The sequence below is a fragment of the Amphiura filiformis genome, chromosome 18 (assembly GCF_039555335.1).
Source record: "Amphiura filiformis chromosome 18, Afil_fr2py, whole genome shotgun sequence".
NCBI classification, from domain to species: domain Eukaryota; kingdom Metazoa; phylum Echinodermata; class Ophiuroidea; order Amphilepidida; family Amphiuridae; genus Amphiura; species Amphiura filiformis.
In genome coordinates, this window is record NC_092645.1 from 21,605,040 (window position 1) to 21,624,843 (window position 19,804).

Sequence of the window (19,804 nt, forward strand, 5' to 3'; positions counted from 1 at the left end):
CAAAACAGCAAAACAAAAATAGGTCTTTTGGGGAAAAAATCCATATCTTCAATATAAAAGGTCAAAATTTTCAATTGATCGTCGGCTTTTTCCTCCCAGCTACATACACTTTAAGAATATATCATTAGATTTATAAAATTTATTTCGAGGACTGTTATATATCAAAATTTGAAAATATCAAATTTTAATAATTTGTCATAAAATTTGTATTATATCGTGAATTTCAAAAATGAAAATTATTTGATATCAGAAAGACATGCTTCGTATTCAGAATGCAATTCGATACGTCTGAGATGCTCTCATGTCCCACAAAAAATACTGTCGAAACGCCATAAACGCTCATTCTAGATCCCTTAAATTTGTCGGTGATTGGTGATTCCAATTGATAATGGTTAATGCTTTCATGAATTCCCAGCTTTTGAAATCCCAACATTTTTACATCACAACTCAAGGCATATCTGAAGGCATTGCATGCCAAACTTTATTAAACTAACTTAAAATGTTACTTGTATAACTATATCGTATACTTTATCACAGACTTTAAATACCATTTCGTATACCCGGGTAAGCTTTCAGTACTCAAATAACATGAAATTCAGTCAAGTGTGGAAGAGAATGAATAGCACATACATTGACCCTGGGTGTTTACTGCAAACGTATAGGCAAGGGATACGCGTCAGACACGTCATGTAATGATGTAATTGAATGTTTCATTTAGTTTATTTAGTTTAATTAAGTACCATTTTAGTTTCTAACCATGCATTTTGTGATCAATCGTCGAATGTTGGTATACAAATTCTTTTACCTCTTCAGTTTGGCTGCGATGTCGATCATACCTTTCCTCAGTTTACATTTTAAGCAGGTTGGCATGTCGCCATTTCGAATCGGAATCCTGTCGTCTGCTAGGCCGATTTTTCTGGCCTTATCTGCTCCTGTGATAGGGTATCTAACTGATAAATACCAAGCTCCAAAAGTGACTGTGTTTGTTTGCGGGTGTTTTTGGATTGGTAGTACGTTTACAATGGGATTTGCCACAATACCATTTGTTGAAGAAAATGAATGTGAGACGATTCAGAAAGATTTGTATCAACGAAAGATAAATTGTGAACTTAAAGCGGTGTCTTCATTTAAGCTACGTTCTTTATCGGACACTTACCCGAACCACCATGAAAACATTTCCGCTGAGTATTTGTTTAGAAAGGCAAGGCAGAACTTCAGTGAACACAACTTGACCCCCAATAACGTCTTGACGTCTTGTGATTCTCTCGACACAACACTAGAAGCGGATAGATCCTGGATGTACACTTCTGAAAGCTTGCAGAAAATATTTTACATTCTTCTGTTGTGCAACTGCCTATTTGATATGAGTTTTAATCCACTGCATAGTATTGCAGACGCCGAATCGGTGAATACCCTACAGGATATGGACATTGACATTGCAGATTATGGAAAACAGAGGGCATTTGGTTCTTGTGGATGGGCTTTGGGGTGAGTGCACTAGTAATTTCGACGGGTTTTCGTTTTCATTGAAGTATTATTATTGCAAGATGACGTAGCTCAATCATTAATTCAATTTTTCTTGGGAATGAAAAACAAAACGGAAATAAATTAATTATGACTATTGGTACTAAAACCCGTGCAAAATAAGGGCTGTGTTTCTTTTTATAGTAATATTACTGTCATCATAGTGTAGCAAAACAGCCTAGTATAATTGACAGTAGTCTGCATAACCAACAACACTAAATATTGATTATAGGGCACTATGATGATAAACAAAGTAGAAGAAACCCAAACGAAGTATTATAATGATATAGTAAATGATACAGACAACCTTGTAATTATATAATATGATCAACTAGATATAAAAACTGGAGAATGTCATAACAATAATAGCGTGAATGCGATCAATCACCGATTTATAGAATCTGTGGATCAATACACGCCTCGGCAATTCAAACTTATGCAACCTATACACGAGCGACTTGATTGAGCAAAATTGGGACCCTAGATGCAGGATTTAATGCGGCCCATACACGATCAAATATTGATCAATATTGGGGACCCTAGATGCAGGAATGGATACAAAATGTACCATTGTGCGTGTTCAATGGTAGATTTTGTATCCACTCTTGTATCAAGTGTCTTCGATATTGATCAATAAGATTGAACGTGTATGTGCCACATTATGCGGCCTATACACGATCAAATGTATGTGTAACATAAAAATGTCATTTCCACAAACTGAGAGAATATTAAATAATATTTAAGCAGGGTAATATACTCTTGAATACTACCTAGTTTCAATAGCATGCATTTGAATATTTTGAAAATATTAAGAAAACAAGTAAGTTTCTGTAGGTAACATTAGGTAGCCGAAAGTTCTTTATACAAATACAATTTGACATCATGGCAGTATTGTGAAACATCGCTATTCATGCCAATGCCCATATCGGTACATAAAGAAGGCCCGTACGTTTGCTATCAAATCATATGTCAGTGAAAGTTGCAAAGTCACATACATGCCTGACATGCAAAACTGAATACGGCTAAATTATTGAAAAATATGTTATGAAATAGACGACGGTCCGCTCATTTGAAAGAAAGATTAGTTTGAAGGAAGATTAGAGGGAATACATACTTGGATTTGTCAGCGGTCATTTGGCCGATGATAGCAGGATATAATAAAAATTCCTTTAAAAAGGAATGGGGCGCCCAATGTGAGCTTGGACGTGATATGGTGAATTCCATGGCATGGTGTTTAGATTTGGTATTATAATGATTTTTTCTAGGGAAGAGTAGAAGATGATCAAATGCTAAGAGTAGAAGATGTTCAAATGCAAGAGAAATATGTTTGATTGGGGAAGGTGTATCACAGGACCGTTCTGGATGAAATAAATTGAATTGGAATGAAGCTGTCGTGTCAATTTGCGATTATGTGGGGTGGGGAGTTATGTTTTTGGGGCATATTGTAGTGATGATATTGCTTTGGATATTGAATATTGTTGAATTTCGTTATGAAGGGGGGTATATGATGGATAGTATAGAAGACACAAATAAGTAAGCTCCCCCTGGCAAAATATTGGGGGTTATCCTCCACCCGGGATCTACCCCTATGTTGACCAAAAGAAAAGTTTTTATGAAAGTATAACGTCTGTGATACATATACATCATCTACTTGCTAATACACTGAAAATCTAATAGAGATGAAGGATAAAAACAATTACAGAACATTCATTCTTCATAAAAGTAGCTATATGGGTATACAATGTTTACAAGATAAGAACGTTAATGTTTTGTACATGAACGTAACGTCTTTGATACATAGTTGTTAACATACTGAAAATCTGACTAGAGATTTACAATTTGATGATATCCAAAAGAATACTTAGCATTGAAGAATTTAAAAATTACAGAACTTTCATTTGTTAACATACACGTAGCAATGATTAACAATGTTGAAAATACAAACGTAACGTTTTGTTCATAAACGTAACATCCTCGACACATCTAGGATCCGCATAATTTGTTGATTAATGTCATAAACAGTCACAAAAGATTTATGGTCTGATCATTTTATCATTTTAAGAGGGACCCGATATTGCATTTGGAAGAACCAGGCTTTTCAATTACTATCAAAACTGCTGGGTACCAAACTTTTTGATACAGCTTGTATAGTAATCTGTTCTAATTTCCATGCAAAAGGAGCCAGTTGTTTCATCCTTAAAACAAATACACAATTCAATTACACCATGCAGATAGATAAGACCTTGGTAAGATAAGCATGTTAATTGTTATGTCACTATCACTATCTTGATCTTGATAAGATGCCTACCATGCTGCAGCGTATTTTAAGAATCTGTGGGTATTACAGATTATTTTGGTACCAAAATCTCAAAATGGCCCAAAGTGAGTTAAGGCCTTCTGTTTGTCAACCCTCGACATATGCAGTTCCGATGGCATTTACGTCAATTTTGGTCTTCAGTGTTTTAAAATACAACAATGTAGAACATGTATAATTAGTATGCCGTGTTGTTTGCATACAGTTTGCCGCCCAATTGTGCCACCATATTGCAACTTTGGCAATAACCGCTATATAGATTTTATGGTAATTAGCAAACAAAGTTTAAGAGGCCTCGTTAATTAATCTTATCACTATGGACCACAAGAGTCTCATCCCAATGGCATAGTCCAATAACCTCAATTACATAATCATAGTGCAAAATTTGACCTCAAGTTGCAGAGTAGAGTTTGTGTACCCAAATCTTCAAAGATACCACTATCACCCAATGACCCCATTTTTTGTTTTACTGAACTCCCACTTACCCAATGATCCCCTTGTTTGTTTTCTTGTCACCAAAAGACCCCTTTTTCCAACAAAAAAAATTTTTGGAAAATTCTGATAATCTCTCACTGAATGACCCCATTTTTTCATTATTTTTCTTCAAATTTTTGAAAATTTTTATCAACTTTTATATCTTGACCCAAAATTGTTCCCAGTCTCACTTAATGACCCCTTTTTGGTCAGAATTCCCCAGTCTCACGGAAAGACCCTTTTTGGAACCTTCTCACTGAAAGACCCCTTTTTCGGTGTCTAGGCTCTCATCGAAAGACCCCTAGTTTCGAGCTGCTGTCCGCACATCCCTGTCACTTCCAAATTCGAGCCCCCCCCCATCCATTTCTTGTATGTAGGGCCGATCCTGAACGCATCATCAGCCCACATATCTTCTGACGGTAAAATTCCATTGACCCATGAAAATGTCCCACTCAAACGTCCAATCCTGAACGCATCATCAGCCCTACTGGTCTCTTCTGACGGTAAAAGTTCATTGACCTGTTTAAATGTCCCACTCAAACGTCTAATCCTGAACGCATCAGCAGTCATACTGAACTTCTGACGTTAAAAATTAATTGTTCTACGAAAATTTCCCTGATAAAACCCAGATATGATTCAGGTTTCCTTCCCATAATTCCATCCACATATCGTCAGCCTGCTATGCTAATTGCTTAAGTCATTTTTTGTAATTTTGAGAACAAAGACCAAAACGTGGTTCAAGCATGCATCGGTTACGTATTTACCCTAATCAATTCGGATTAGTCCCTTTCATTTGTATCATTATCATTTGTTCTTGTGCAAAGAATTAATATGTTTAAATATGCATGTTTGAACCATATTTTGTACTTTGTTCTCAAAGTTACAAAAAATGACTTAGGCAAAAATCCGAGCAGGCTGACGATATGTTGGGAATTATATTTATATTTTTATATACCACTAGAGTCGATCTTCAAGATTAAAATCCTAGAATTGTATAACTCTTTTCAGACCACTGATATTCGGGCCTTGGATAATGTACACTCGTGCATCAGCGTCGAAGTGCGGCGTAGAATTAATCAAAGCTGATTACAAGCCCATGTTTATAGTGTTCCAGGTGATGGCTGTCGGAACAATGCTAACTACCCTTGGTTTTTCCTTCAAGGTAAGCGTTGGTAACCAAATTTATAAATAGAAAGATAATTATTATCTGTTTCACCGACAATGTCACTCCTATCATTTTTGTAAAAAGGTTTAAAGTAATCAGATGATACAGAAATTTACACATTCGATAGTCAACCTGGCCTTATATCACGCTAAGAGTAGGGTGCACACCAATAAATAGCCCCCATTGACTTTTTGTACAAACAAGGTCCGGGAAACGTCATTTTCTTGACTCCAAAGCGACTCAGTTCTTCAAACCTTACACATCCTTACACTTACTCAAGTCCAGTGAGTTTTTCCAGAAAATGCCGACTAGATCACTATATAGGCCATATAGCTTGCGCCACCTCAATAGCTTGGTGTTTCTGAAATCGTCATAAAAGGTCAGATCCTGGTCATTTTTACAGACAATCTATTTCCCAGGCCTAAATGAGGATTAAATATGAATCCTTCGTTAATGTGAGCGCAAAGGAGGGCCCAACAATTACAGTAAGTCGTTGCATGTACAGGGTGTCTCAATAAAAATAGGCCCTGTGGAATTTGGTACCTAACATTAAAAATTGGCATGTAAAATAAAAAATGTTTCAAGATTCTAGATCAACGATGTGTCTTCTATAACATTCTTCAAGAATTATCAAAATCCGTTCACGCGTCACTGAGATAATTGGAATTCTACAAATAGACACATTTTTGGACCATTCCAATGAGGTATACACATTAACAATAATGTGCTGCAATGTAGTGTACAATGAAAGAACAAAAATAAGTAAACTCCCAGTGTTGCTGGTCAAAGCCAATCAATCAATCAAAGCAATCAATCAATCAATCAACATTTCAATCAATCAACCAATCTCCAAAAGAATGTTTTTCACACCTTTCTCTTTGGGTTAACAATATGTCAAACTATTGTCTTCTAAATAATAGTGTTCACATTTCTCAAGCGACAGTAAGACTGACCTTTATATTGAAGTGATTGAAACAGTTGATTCTAAAGAAAATGGTTCCTTCAAAATGAAATGGCCAATTGCAGATGATAGTATTGATGGTGTTATTAACAAATCAAATGATAAATAACATCAATAACAGCGTATCCAGCAACACTGGGTGTTCACTTCACTTATTTCTCCATTCTAAAACTACAATGCAGCACATTATTTTTAATGTGTATTGCCCCATTGGAAACGTCCAAAAATGAGTTATTTAAGTTATGTCCTGTAATACACAGGGCCTATTTTTATTGAGACACCCTGTATTGTATAACGTGATATAGGTAACAAGCCGAGAGGGAAGGCGTGAGTGGTTATTTTGCAAACATTTGCGGTAGATAATCTGAACATCCAACACATTATAAAATATACAGATATAAAAACAACAAGTGCATTATGGGTGTTTGAAGAGAAGCCTGGTGTAGGAAGTTTCACGGACAGTGTCCCATTCTGTTTCAACACTCATCATTTAAAAGAGATCTAGTGTTTTAGAAATGCTTTAGTGCCAGGACTTGGTCTTCTTTGTAAAGTGCCATCATTTTGCAAGTTATAGAAAGTCCTTCTTTATATACATTTCATCTTGTCAAAACCAAAATTTATTTACTGACCTGACAGTTTCGACCATCTTGGGCGATGGCCATCTTCAGAGTGGTGTGGTTTTTTTTTTCAACTTCATCATTATTAAATCTTACCGTATTTTATAACACTCATATTAAGTTTTATGCTATCTTTTCCCCCATGCAGTATAAACAAGAATCGCATGGTTCTTATACGTTGGATAGAAATGTCATAAAACAACTCTGCAAGTTACCGAATTTGGCAATACTTTTTGTAGTGTTTTTCATAGGGGTGTGCAATGGAACGTTACATGGTTATCTATTCTGGTATCTAGATACTATAGGTAAGAGTCAGACAAGAGATCTAACACTTCCCATAATGCATTTCTCATATTTCAATTTCCTGTATTGATTTGCTATCTAGTGCAACATGGGTCGATAGTGGTGTAGTGGCGTAACGTGCCCCGGGCGCCAGCCTTAAGGTCCGTTCATACGCGCGCTTCGAGTGCATTTCAGCACCAAATCAATTCTCGAGTTTCACAATACGATGCGCCGCCAGCGGTTGCTCTTGGCAGTCAATTTTTGGCTCGAGAGTCGACATCGCCGTTATAGCTGCTATTGATTTTTCACGCGAGTGTGATAATAAATATATTGAAAACAGCTCCATGAAGGATTCCCTGTGATCAATAGATAGAAAATGGATCTACTATAATTGTAAATTGTTGTTTTTGTGTGCATTCGCATGTAACATCATTATGATGACATTTAAACCCACAATGATGTATGTTCCTGTATTGTATTTGTATTTCGCGGGCTTTGGATATCAAAATTTTCCCATGATGCACTGCATATTTTGGCCTCGACCCAGCGACCGCTGGAGGCGCATCGTATTGTGAAACGCAAGAATTGAAAGGACATTTTAAGACCGATATTTAACTACTATAGTAGCTATAAATTAATTAGTGGTAGGCCTTATATTCTCGGATGGGGAGGGGGGGGGCAATTTTGTTCCTTGTCCCGGGCGCTCCCAACCCTAGTTACGCCACTGTAGTGGTGAACAGAGCACATTTACAATCAACAGAGCACATTCAGATCTTACTAAATATGTTTATTTCTTAACTATCGACCCATGTTTAGCCATTCTATTCTCAACATGAAAACAAAGGGAAGCTGTGCAAAGTAAATGGGAGTGTTATTTGATGAAGTGGGGGTGATGTATCATGTTGCTAAGGATCCTGGGGGTAAGATATCTATTCTGTGTAAGAGTTCTTGTACACAAATACTACAGAGCAAAAGAACTAAACAATACCTGTTATTTTCACCCCTGTTAAATCTAAACAAAGACGGAATGATACTGGGTGTCCCAATAAAAACAGAACCCTCATTGCGCCCTCTTTTTAGCTGCAACTTTTTTTAGCTCGGATTCTTAAAATACCTCATTCGCTGACATTGGTCAAGAAATAAAGACACCGTGATCCAAAATCCCCAAGGAAGGTGCAAATTCTAAATTTGCAGACTGATTCATTTATGCCCTATAATCAGTGATTTGCAGATTGTACAAAGCGTCCGTGACCAAGAAAACTAGTGCCGTGCTTAATTTCCATTGATGAACATTACAATTTAGACTGCCTTGCAGTCTGAATTTTTCTTTTCTTTTGTCCTCACAATTTCAATTTCAATTCGCCAATTTGCTTCGTCCCCTGTGAATGAGAGAGAAAGTTCTGCAGACGTAAAGCCGTTCATCTAACGCCAAGTTCCCGTCGATAACCGCGAAATTTGAGTGTACATGAATAGCACGACACTATATTTGTTATTCAAAAAGCCGAATAGGCTTAATTGGATATTCACTCAAACTGGTGGGCGATGCACTACTTGACACGCGAGGGGTCATGGGGTCGAGACCCAAAGGTACCAGACAACTTCATTGTTGCCCTTTTCTTCTTTTTCGTTGGGTGCTTCTTTCCTTTCCAATAGCCAAAAAGATCTGAGCAATTTTGAAATTTGACCTATGTTCAGTGAGTAGATTACTACGGGAGGGATGAGGTTTGGACAATTTATTAAAGTATAGTGAATGCAGTACCATTTGTAGACTGGCCCCCAGTCTCGGTTCGGTTCCATCTCTGGATAATGTAACAATAAATAATTACATAATGCCCTATGAAAAAAAATGCCAAAGTCCTGTAACCCCCCACCCTTATTTTCTTCAATGCCAAAAACCCATTCCTCTTCATCCACAAATCGACGCCACTAATTACACCCACCACATCCATGCATCAATATACATAAGCAAAATGTAGAAATATACTCGTATTTATAAGTGAACGCGAAAGTCCATTGAGCGCTGATTCCGATATTGGGTTGATTTTTAATGCTATGTAATCTACATTACCAGTCGTTCTCCATGGACCCGAGGGAGGGTCTATACCATTTGGCGACAGAATAAATGTATAGTACAATGCGCGCGAAGCCCGAAAATGTTTGGCATTTTGAAGCTAAACGTGATAAAATATGGTGTAAAAGTTACAAAAAGCCAACTACATTTTTCTTACTTCCTGACCATTTGGTACTGTTGTAGTACGAAATGAAATATTATTTACAAATGCTATTTTTTTTATTCCATGACAGGTGGCGATGAACTAATCATGGGTATGGCCTCTGCTGTCCACGGTGTATCAGGATTCATATTAGGTTTATCAACTGGTGCTGCCATAAGACAATTTGGACATTTCCCGTTGATTACCGTGGGTATATTCACATATCTTGTTAGATTTATATACTATGCCTATGTGAAACAACCATGGTGGATCTTAGGTAGCGAGATTTTTCATAGTAAGTGTACGAGGAACGAGATAGTTCCATACAATCCTATAAGTACTATAACGTCTGCCAAATACGGCAGATTCAACATGATTTGTACGATAATTGCGGGAACCTAATCCCATCTGTTTGACTATAAGAGGAGCTCTTTTCTTCACTCTTGGACCCAGTGCATTTGTGATGCTCTATCACTTAGTCAGATTCATGTTTATAATCATATTCGTGTTCATATTTATATTCATATTCATATTCATATTCATATTCATATTTATATTTATATTCATCGTACTCATCAGCTTCATCACATTTATTATGATCGTCATCAGTGGCGTACCGTGGCCGCCCCAACCCCGGGGCCGGGGGCTGAAGAAAATTCAATTTTGCCGCCCCTTCCTCAACAGCCTGAAAAGGTTAACCCAATTTTTTTCTCGGTCGATTGCAAAAGTGAAGAGCAAAAAAAAAAAAAAAAAAAAAGGGGTTTCAGGCGCTAGCGCCCTAAAAGCAGCACATTTTGATGTATAGTACCATTTTTTCAAAATTTTTATGCTTTATCAGACTTTTCCGCCCTTTTCTATTTACTAATTCTTTTTGCCGCCCCCTTTGTTTTTGCCGCCCCTGTTTTTGCCGCCCCTTCTTCTTCCGCCGCCCCTTCATTTTGGCCGCCCCATGCTTTTACCCCAGGGGGTTGGCGCCCCCAAAGCCCCCCCCCCCCCCAAAAAAAAAAAAAAAAACGCGCATGGTCATCTCATCGTCATTGTCATCTTCATCATCATTCCCAATGAGTTATAAGTAAATAAGTCATTTAGTACTGGTAATAAATGAACCAGGAACCTTCACATCTCCTTTAATGATCATTGTAATCGCAGGTCTCACATTTTTGTTGACTTGGAACACATCAATATCCTACCTAAGCCAGATTGTTCCAGAAGACTACAGGACCTCCCTAGCATCGCTACTGAACTCTCTCTATCATGGATTTGGAAACGCATTTGGATATGTAATCAGCGGATATCTTGTGCAACGATTTGGATCAGTAAATACATTCCAGATCTTTGCTGTTCTGAATGCTGTCGTTGCTGCTATAATTATACCCATATTTTTGGTAAGAATTGAACATACATTTTGTTAATATTTTGTGAACCTATGACCTCCCGATCACTAGACGGACGCCCTATCCATATCCATTAGGTTTGAATCTCATCCGGGCACATTGCCTTGCTTGTTTTTCAAGTTGGGTTGTGTGCCGGTCCCGGGGTGCCGGTCGGGATTTGTGTTTATTAGTTGTCTTGTTAATTGTGACACTTTGGGCTGGGTAAACTGTCCTTTCTCTCTTATTAATTATATTCAGTTTCCTCTTCTAGCGAACAATCGTTACCCAATGTGTTTATTTGTACTTATGCAGGATACGTAGCCCCATTACTTATAATTAAAAGACAAAGATAAAAAGACTAGTTCGCGTCTGAAATTCTGACAACTGGACAGAAAATGCCGTACTGCGCAGGTCGGCAATCAATCACGGCGCGCCTTTGCTCTGACGTCAGACGCGATTTAGTCTTTTTATCTCTGGCTTTAATTATACTTTCCTAGCTTTGATTTAGATAGAGTATATCTAAATTCTATACGCACCACCAACACGCCTCATTTACCTATTGGGCCACCAATAACCATTTATTACCAACGCGATATAGAATCCCAGCAACATGTGAAGACCCGAGCGCAAGAAGACCGTAAGTCTACTTGGCCCTCAACATGTATACACTAAAGTTACTTATAGTTTCTCAGGGTTTTATAATGTTTAATACATGTTCCAAGGTGAAAACATCATGAAAGGTTGTGACAGATTTGTTTTAGCCCCTGAACATGTATAAAACATTACCAAACTATACGAAACTATAGGCAACTTGAGTGTATACATGTTGAGGGGCTCAGGTCTTCATGTCCAACAATTTTGTCATACACTCTAGTGTGATAAAGCCCACTAATGTGTCCAATAATCTTGTTACAATCTAACCCCAAAACCACTGTAATGAAAGAAACAAGCAAATTTGTCCAATCACATTCTAACTACAATGTCACTATGATTTAACAAATCCACCAATTATGTCCAATAATCTTGTCACGTTCTAACCAACTGTGATTACAGAAATGCATCAACATTTCCAATAATATTGTAACATTTTCCCGCGCTGCCACTGTGATAGAGAAACCCACCAATGTGTCACATAATCCTATCATATTCTAACCACAATACCACTGTGATTAGAGAACTTCACCAATGTGTCAGATAATATTGTCATATTCTAACCACAATACCATTGTGATTACAGAAATGCATCAACATTTCCAATAATATTGTGATTATAGAAACCCACCAATAATATGTCCGTTAATATTGACATATTCTAACCACAATGCCACTGTGATTATAGAAATGCATCAACATTTCCAATAATATTGTGATTATAGAAACCCACCAATAATATGTCCGTTAATATTGACATATTCTAACCACAATGCCACTGTGATTATAGAAACCCACCAATAATATGTCCGTTAATATTGACATATTCTAACCACAATGCCACTGTGATTATAGAAACCCACCAATAATATGTCCGATAATATTGACACATTCTAACCACAATGCCACTGTGATTATAGAAACCCACCAATAATATGTCCGTTAATATTGACATATTCTAACCACAATGCCACTGTGATTATAGAAACCCACCAATAATATGTCCGATAATATTGTCATATTCTAACCACAATACCACTGTGATTAGAGAAACCCACTAATATATTCGATATTCTTGCCATACATGTCATATTCTACACACAATACCACTGTGATTAGAGATATTCACTAATATTTCCAGTAATATTGCCATATCATGTTCTAACCACAATACCCCTTATGACATTAGTACCACCTAACTGTGACAAAAAACAAACAAAAAAACAAAAAAACTATTGACATCAAACTCATGTTATATTCTTATCTACAGGTAAACTCTGGAGCTACAAAGGACTCTAATCCCGACAAGGAAAGGAGTATTATACTATGGCCAGATGATTCATCAAAACATATTAAATGTACAATGGTTCAGCAACAAGTTCACAATGACGAAAATGTGGAGAAGACATCACGCAATGGATTTTCGCCGTAGAAGTAGTGATGTAACAGGAATAATTGCCATAGCGATAGGTCATGTAGGTGAAAACATTTTTGACTGTATTGTCATGCAATATTAGTAGGTTGCACTCATCACCTGTCATATCTGTGTGTGCAATCATAGATTGAATACAATACAGCTCTTTTCAAAGACACTAATCGTATAGGTGTGAGTGAAACGTACATGGACTCTGCATAATGTAACATTTCCATAGAATTACGATCCAGGTCTTTATGCCTATTCTTTGATAATCAATCGCGATGCAGAGTTACAGCTTACGTCTAGTTCAAGGCAAAACATGCAAACATTGTTTTCCCCTATCGCTATGGTAATCAGTGGGGGGGGGCAGGATAGCCGGTGCGCCCCCCCCACCCCCACTCATCATTCCCGTCGGTCCATCTTAGGCCGTCGGTAGCCGACGGGCCTTGGCTAAAAAACTTGTGGGTCAACAATACACAATTTTGTGTGTACATGGTGAAGTTAAGAAACAAAGAACATGTCGCTCAAATACTTTAAATCTTGGATATGACTCTTCTTTTTGGCTACTTTACTCTTCCTTTTTGTGCGATGCAGAGTTAAAGCTTACGTCTAGTTCAAGGCAAAACATTCAAACATTGTTTTCCCCTATCGCTATGGTAATAAGTGGGGGGGAGGCAGGATGGCCGACTAGATCACCCTCTAGGCTATACAGCTTACGTCATCGCGCCACCTCACAAATAGCTTGGTGTTTCTAAAATGTAACACATTTTGAAAGTTGAGCCAAATCGTCATAAAAAGTCGGATCCTGCTCATTTTACGCAGACTTATACTTGGGTTTTAAGCAATTTCTAATGTATTAGATTAAATCGTGTTGCACGTTTCCTCTTGTATTAACTGGTGTGCACTCTTCGACGTATTCGTACACTTTAACGCATAAACCAAACGTAACTAAACATGCTAAATAACTGATGATGTTGAGGAACATAAATATCAGCTACATGTATCACATACTTTTTGAATTTTGACATTTACCGCTTCGTTTTTAAATTGAAATAAAAGAATTTTATGAAACTCCCTCATTTTTCAAGCCTTTCCACTGAGGAAATATCTATCAATGACAACAAACGCACCATGCGCTGATGATGCGCAGTGATTAGGCCATCTTAATATTTTAATCTTAATAGTTCGTCTCAAAGCCCTTCGCAAGTTCAAAACCTAATACGGATGCAGTTTTAATTAATTTTTTTATTAATTTTTTTTTACTTTAATTTTGAGTGTCTGCAAGAATATACCATGCACCTTTTCATCTCTCTAACTGAAAAAGAAAAACTTTAAAAATAATTCTGGAAATATTTCAAAATACTTGATTTATTGTATGCTTATTCACACCTGATGGAAATCGTCCTTGATTTTTTTTTGCTTGGCAATAAATTATCAGTAAAATAGGGTAAATGTGACACATTTGTTATTCAATGACGTCATAGAAGATCTATATTAACTCTATCCACGAGGGTGTCGACTGCAGACGACAAGTTTCATTTTTTTAAGTTAAAAAATTTCAGAATTGTACATTTTCATGACCATATTTGGAATCAGCATGAAACATGTATTAAAATATGCACAAACAAGACTTGTATTGGTTCAGTAGTTCTTAAGATAGCGCTTGATATTTTGAGCAAATATCTCAAAACTTGAACTTTTATGTTGAAGCCTATGGCTACCACGCAGAGCATGAAGGACCTCTTCAAGTCGCCCACAATATCAAAATAAATGTTTGACATTTTGCGTTACGTAAAGTTTCATTGGTATGCAAGACCAAATCTAGCAAGAATCCCTATATGTATATGGTCGAATCCAACGAAAAGTGTACACGGCATGTTCAGGGCCATAACTTAAAAGTATTAATCAATTGGCATTCGTTTTTGTATTGTGTTTATTCGCCTTGATCATACGCTTCACGCCATATATAATAAGACCCCCTTCTGTGAAAAACTTAGACACAGAGACCCCAAAACATGCTATTTTTACCCATTTTTACAAAACATTTCTTAAAGTATTTTTAAAAACATCTAAATCAGTTATAAAAAGAAGTCATTGGATTGAATCTAAATTGATTTCCTGAAAGGTGTGTATCCAAAGATTGCCTGTTCAATTTTTCACATATTTGTACATAATTATGATTTTTTTGTGATAATTTTTTGAGTGGTATTTTTTACATTACCTACGAATACAATTTTTATAGCACTATATCTTTAAAAAATGGAAATCACTAATAAATGCGCAATTGATACAAGCTTTGATATGTCCAATACTTAAATGCATTGCATTCGGACATCTTTATTATTGTTTTTAGCTGCCAGAAATTCTAAATGGCACAAAGGTAGGTTTGGTAAAAAATATGCATTGCCTCCGAATACATGTTAAAAGCTGTGCCATTTCCACAAAGTGAGAGAATAGTAAACAATAGTTAAGCAATAGGTGCAGGGTAATACACTCTTTATTTCTACCAAGTTTCAATAACCTGCGTTTAAATATTTCTGAGATGTCAACAATAAAAGCAAGTATTCGTAGGTAAATTTCGGTAACCGAATGTTACCTACGAATACACTTTGACATCATGACAGTATTGTGAAACACTGCCATTCATGCCAATGCCCATATTGGTACATAACGAATGCCTGTATGTTTGCTATCAAATCATATGTCAATGAAAGTTGCGAATTCACATAAATGCCCACCATGCAAAACTGAATACGGCTTAATTGGTGAAAAATATGTACTGAAATAGACGACGGTGTGCTCATTTGAAAGAAAAATCAGATTCAAAGAAGATTAGAAGGGGATAAATACTTGGATTTGTCAACTGTCATGTGTGCTTCATTTTAAATGTTTACCGACCTTCTGGTATCTGAGTAATTTGTGTCCAAATTGATTTATTCGAAGGTAACTTTTGACGTTTTCGCTAAGGTTACCTACGAATACCATGGAAAAAACGACTGTTCTCATTGTCTCATGATCTAGACAACACATTGATGGACCCTGGTATAAAGCTAATTGTAGTTGCCCTCAAACTAAAGGCCACAAGACGTAACTGACTCCAAGATGGACTTCACAAGTCTGCAATAACGGTTTTAAGCGATTTGTATGCAATTAGCAAATTAAAGTCACTTTAGTGCCTTTGTTTCTTACTTCAATCCTCTTTCAACCGCTGTGAACCGACATTATTAATACATGATAGGGTCTAAAGTATCAATAAACGCACATAAAGAAAATAATACATTCAAAGTGCTTTATAAAATGAAGTTTTGATTGCGATATCCACCAAAAGTATAATTCTTACCTACAAATACTGAAATGTTACTTACGAATACAGCATAATACATGACATGTTTAATGAAGTGTCCCTATCAATGGAAATTAATTGTCAAAAACTTTAAGCGGTACCCCAGTACACTATTATTACCCATATACGGATTCATTCAACAATTATTTATTATGTAAAATTGCTGATCAACTACTTGTATATCAAAATGAAGTGGTCAAAATCTTGCTAAAAGCATCAACATTTTTTGATCTAAGGTAATAGCATTTATTCATTTGGACGTACCATCTGAAAGAGATCTAAAACTACCATTTTATTAATTCATTACCATAATAGCAAAATTTAAACCTATAAACTCAATATAGATATTGTTAAATCGCTCATGTTACCTACGAATACCCGGGTTTCTTCACCTTTTCATTGTATAAAGCGTTAGGAGTATGCGTATAATTCCTAATATTCTTGAAAACATATATCATACTCGTTCTTATACAATGTGTAAATTGATTCATACTCATTTGATAAATAAAATACAGAAACTGACCTAAACTTCATTTTCAAAAATAAACTAGCATAAATTGACTAAGATCATATTGATCGCGTTATAAAAATAAAAACAAATATTTTCTGGTTGAGCTAGCATTTTCCTGACACCCTGTGGTCTACATTACACGAAAAAAGCGTTAATGGGAATATTCCATTTGTTTTAGGTTGATTAGTATTGCGATAGTGAAAGCATCCTAGTGGTATTCGTAGGTAACATTGGGTTTTGATATCACATTTACTATCACACGTCATGGATTTATTTTTCGAGATTAGTAATGGCACTTTTGGTTCCTATAAGGCCAATATGTCATCAATCAATGGGCAAAAGGAAAAATTGTGGAGACATTTTTATTTCGGACTTTTATTTTGGCCCGTGGACACTTTTGGTTGGATTCGACCATATCTGCAATAGCTGCCAGGTGGCATTTGCACACTTCAGAATGCAAACAATTGTCAAATATCTATAGGGCAGCTATTGCATATAGCACGTTCTTGCACTAACCACTCACAAAAATGTCTTTGACAGAATAAGGTATAAGTGCGCGGAATTGACGTGAAAAAATAACAAATATGACGCATGGAAATGCGGGGGAATAAGAATTAGCTCCAAAGCAAAATGTCACAAGATTATGGTTGTCAAAACCAATTTGTACTCGAATGCTTTTTTTTCTTTCTTTTTTTCTTTCGCCTCCTTGGACGAAGTTCTGATTACAAGAAGTGATCCGCTCCACTGCTTTTTTTCCTACCCCAGAATTTTGAGAAACATCGGAGATACATCGCAGATAGGTCAAGCTATACTCATTCTGAATCCTAATAAATAATGAGAGGAATACATTGATATGGTTTTTTTTTCCAGAATCTACCAATTTTAAAATTCGAGCCCTGCATTTAAGCGGTATTTTTTGTATTAAACAAATTAGGGTTTTCCCCCAGTTTTACCCATATTTGCTTTCGTCTCCTTTTTACATTATATAGTTGAGGATATCTTTTGGAGATACTTACAATAAAAATATTGATGTCCCAATTTTATCTATATAGCTGAAACGTAAATTGCCAGTTTGTCCACTCTGAAGTTAGACTGTCCCACAGTCTGGGTTCCATCTGTGGGTAAATAATTAGAGCTAAAACCACCTTCTCCTTCACTCCAAAGATTAAAACAACACACCACTAAGCCCTAATAAAAAATGACAACAAAGTTATAGTGCTCCTAGAGCACTGTGTGTCGACGAAAACTCAATTAATCTACAGACCAAATTTTTTTATAATAGCTCTCCTAAACCCAGACTGTTCCGCTTTGATAGTAAACTCCATTCCAAATAATTATCAAGCTATGTATTAACGTGTCTGTGGCGTCAATTATGATAGTCCCGCCTCATTGTCAATTCAAATATGGTAGGCACATAACATGCATGAGTTCTATTGTCATTTTGCGCGCGCGTTGGTTATGATCAATAGACTATCAATGAAAACCTATTTCAAATATCGCCTTGCTTGCTGAGATCCACATTGATTGGTCAGGCTAAGTAGCCGCTTACAAACGGCAAGACAGTGAGACCACGGACGTGATATATAGAAAACTCATCTGACCCAGGATCGGTAAAAGTGAACTCCCACAAAATGCTGGGAGCTGGAAGGCAACTTGCCTACACATTGGCAGGGTCCATGTATCGGTACACCACATTTCACCATACTGCATTTTAGAAACGCTTGCTGTTAGAATAAGAAAAATTTTAATGCTAATTTATTGCACATTCTAGGGAAGCGTGGTTACCGTTTTAAAATAACCGAGTGAGAGGGTTTTCAAGAAAATATTTTTCCTGTCAAAACTGAAGCATCCTCTGTATAAAAGAAAATATGAATATTAACTGCACATCATATATAACGATTCGTGATACCCAATTGTGGCACATTTGATGTCGTTTATGAGGCAGAGAATTTTATTTCAATTTTATATACGCCAAAATATTTTTTAATTGAGCGAGAATGGCGATAGAAAAAACGTTGCAAAAATTCCATGTATAAATTACATTCGACCCCACAAATGATTACTGTTTCGTTTTTATGGTAATCTAATCTTTTATTTCCTGAAATAAAATTATGGGTCTAATGTGGATTAATTGTATAATTGATAAAAACATCGACGTCTATAAAAGAAGTTACAAGAAAAATGGTAGGCCACGCCACATTGATAATCTATGCTTTTAGTATACGGCGAGTTCGTAGCGCACGTGTGAATCAAAATCGATATACTATTGTGCGTGTATAGCCTCATTTATTTCTGTATATAAAACGCTATTAATACACATTAATGTTTTTAAACAAATAAAATTCCAAAATATGGTACGTTTTCTGTCTTTGCTTGTCACTTGGTATGTTGAAGTAATGAAGTTGCGATTATATTGTTAAATTTTCATCATGACACCATCAAGCCTGATAGCCGAGCGGTATAAGGCGCTGGTGTTATGTCAATATCGTATAGAAGTACATTATAGCGGCTCAGTACAGCGTGGGTTCGAACCCCGCCGGCGCCTCTGACCAAATAAATTTCAAATTTTTTTTTAAATTTCATATTATGTTAGGGAAATGTGTCTGGGAGAATGTATGTATGGCGAAGAGTGGTGTGATGTATCGGGTTTATTTATTTCCTAATTCGCAGGCTCAACCGGAAATAAATTATTTCCCATTGCGGCTTTTGTCCTCCTGCAACAAACACATGTTAATATATACATTAAGGGGAGCACGGATCTTCGGCGACGGGCTCATAGCGGACAGAAGCTGGTACAAGAAAATATCATCACTTACCCCATCTCCTCCCGACTTTCAACCCCAGTACCTTTCTCTACATCACTCCTGCACCTCCGATCTGTCTTAATCACTCATGTCCTAAACCACTCCATCCAAAGTCCATTCTTGTCCTCAGATACATAACTCTTCACCCAAGTCCA

At 36.6% G+C, this 19,804-nt stretch overlaps 1 protein-coding gene across 1 annotated transcript; it reads left to right on the top strand.

The window, feature by feature from the left end:
- Window positions 1-747: 747 nt before the first annotated feature.
- LOC140139035 (major facilitator superfamily domain-containing protein 6-A-like) lies at window positions 748-13,006 on the top strand. Its single transcript, XM_072160817.1, has 6 exons — window positions 748-1,488; window positions 5,321-5,474; window positions 7,204-7,360; window positions 9,642-9,845; window positions 10,700-10,935; window positions 12,845-13,006. The coding sequence occupies exons 1-6, from the start codon at window positions 758-760 to the stop codon at window positions 13,004-13,006; spliced, it is 1,644 nt and encodes a 547-aa protein (XP_072016918.1). The 5' UTR covers window positions 748-757.
- Window positions 13,007-19,804: the final 6,798 nt, after the last annotated feature.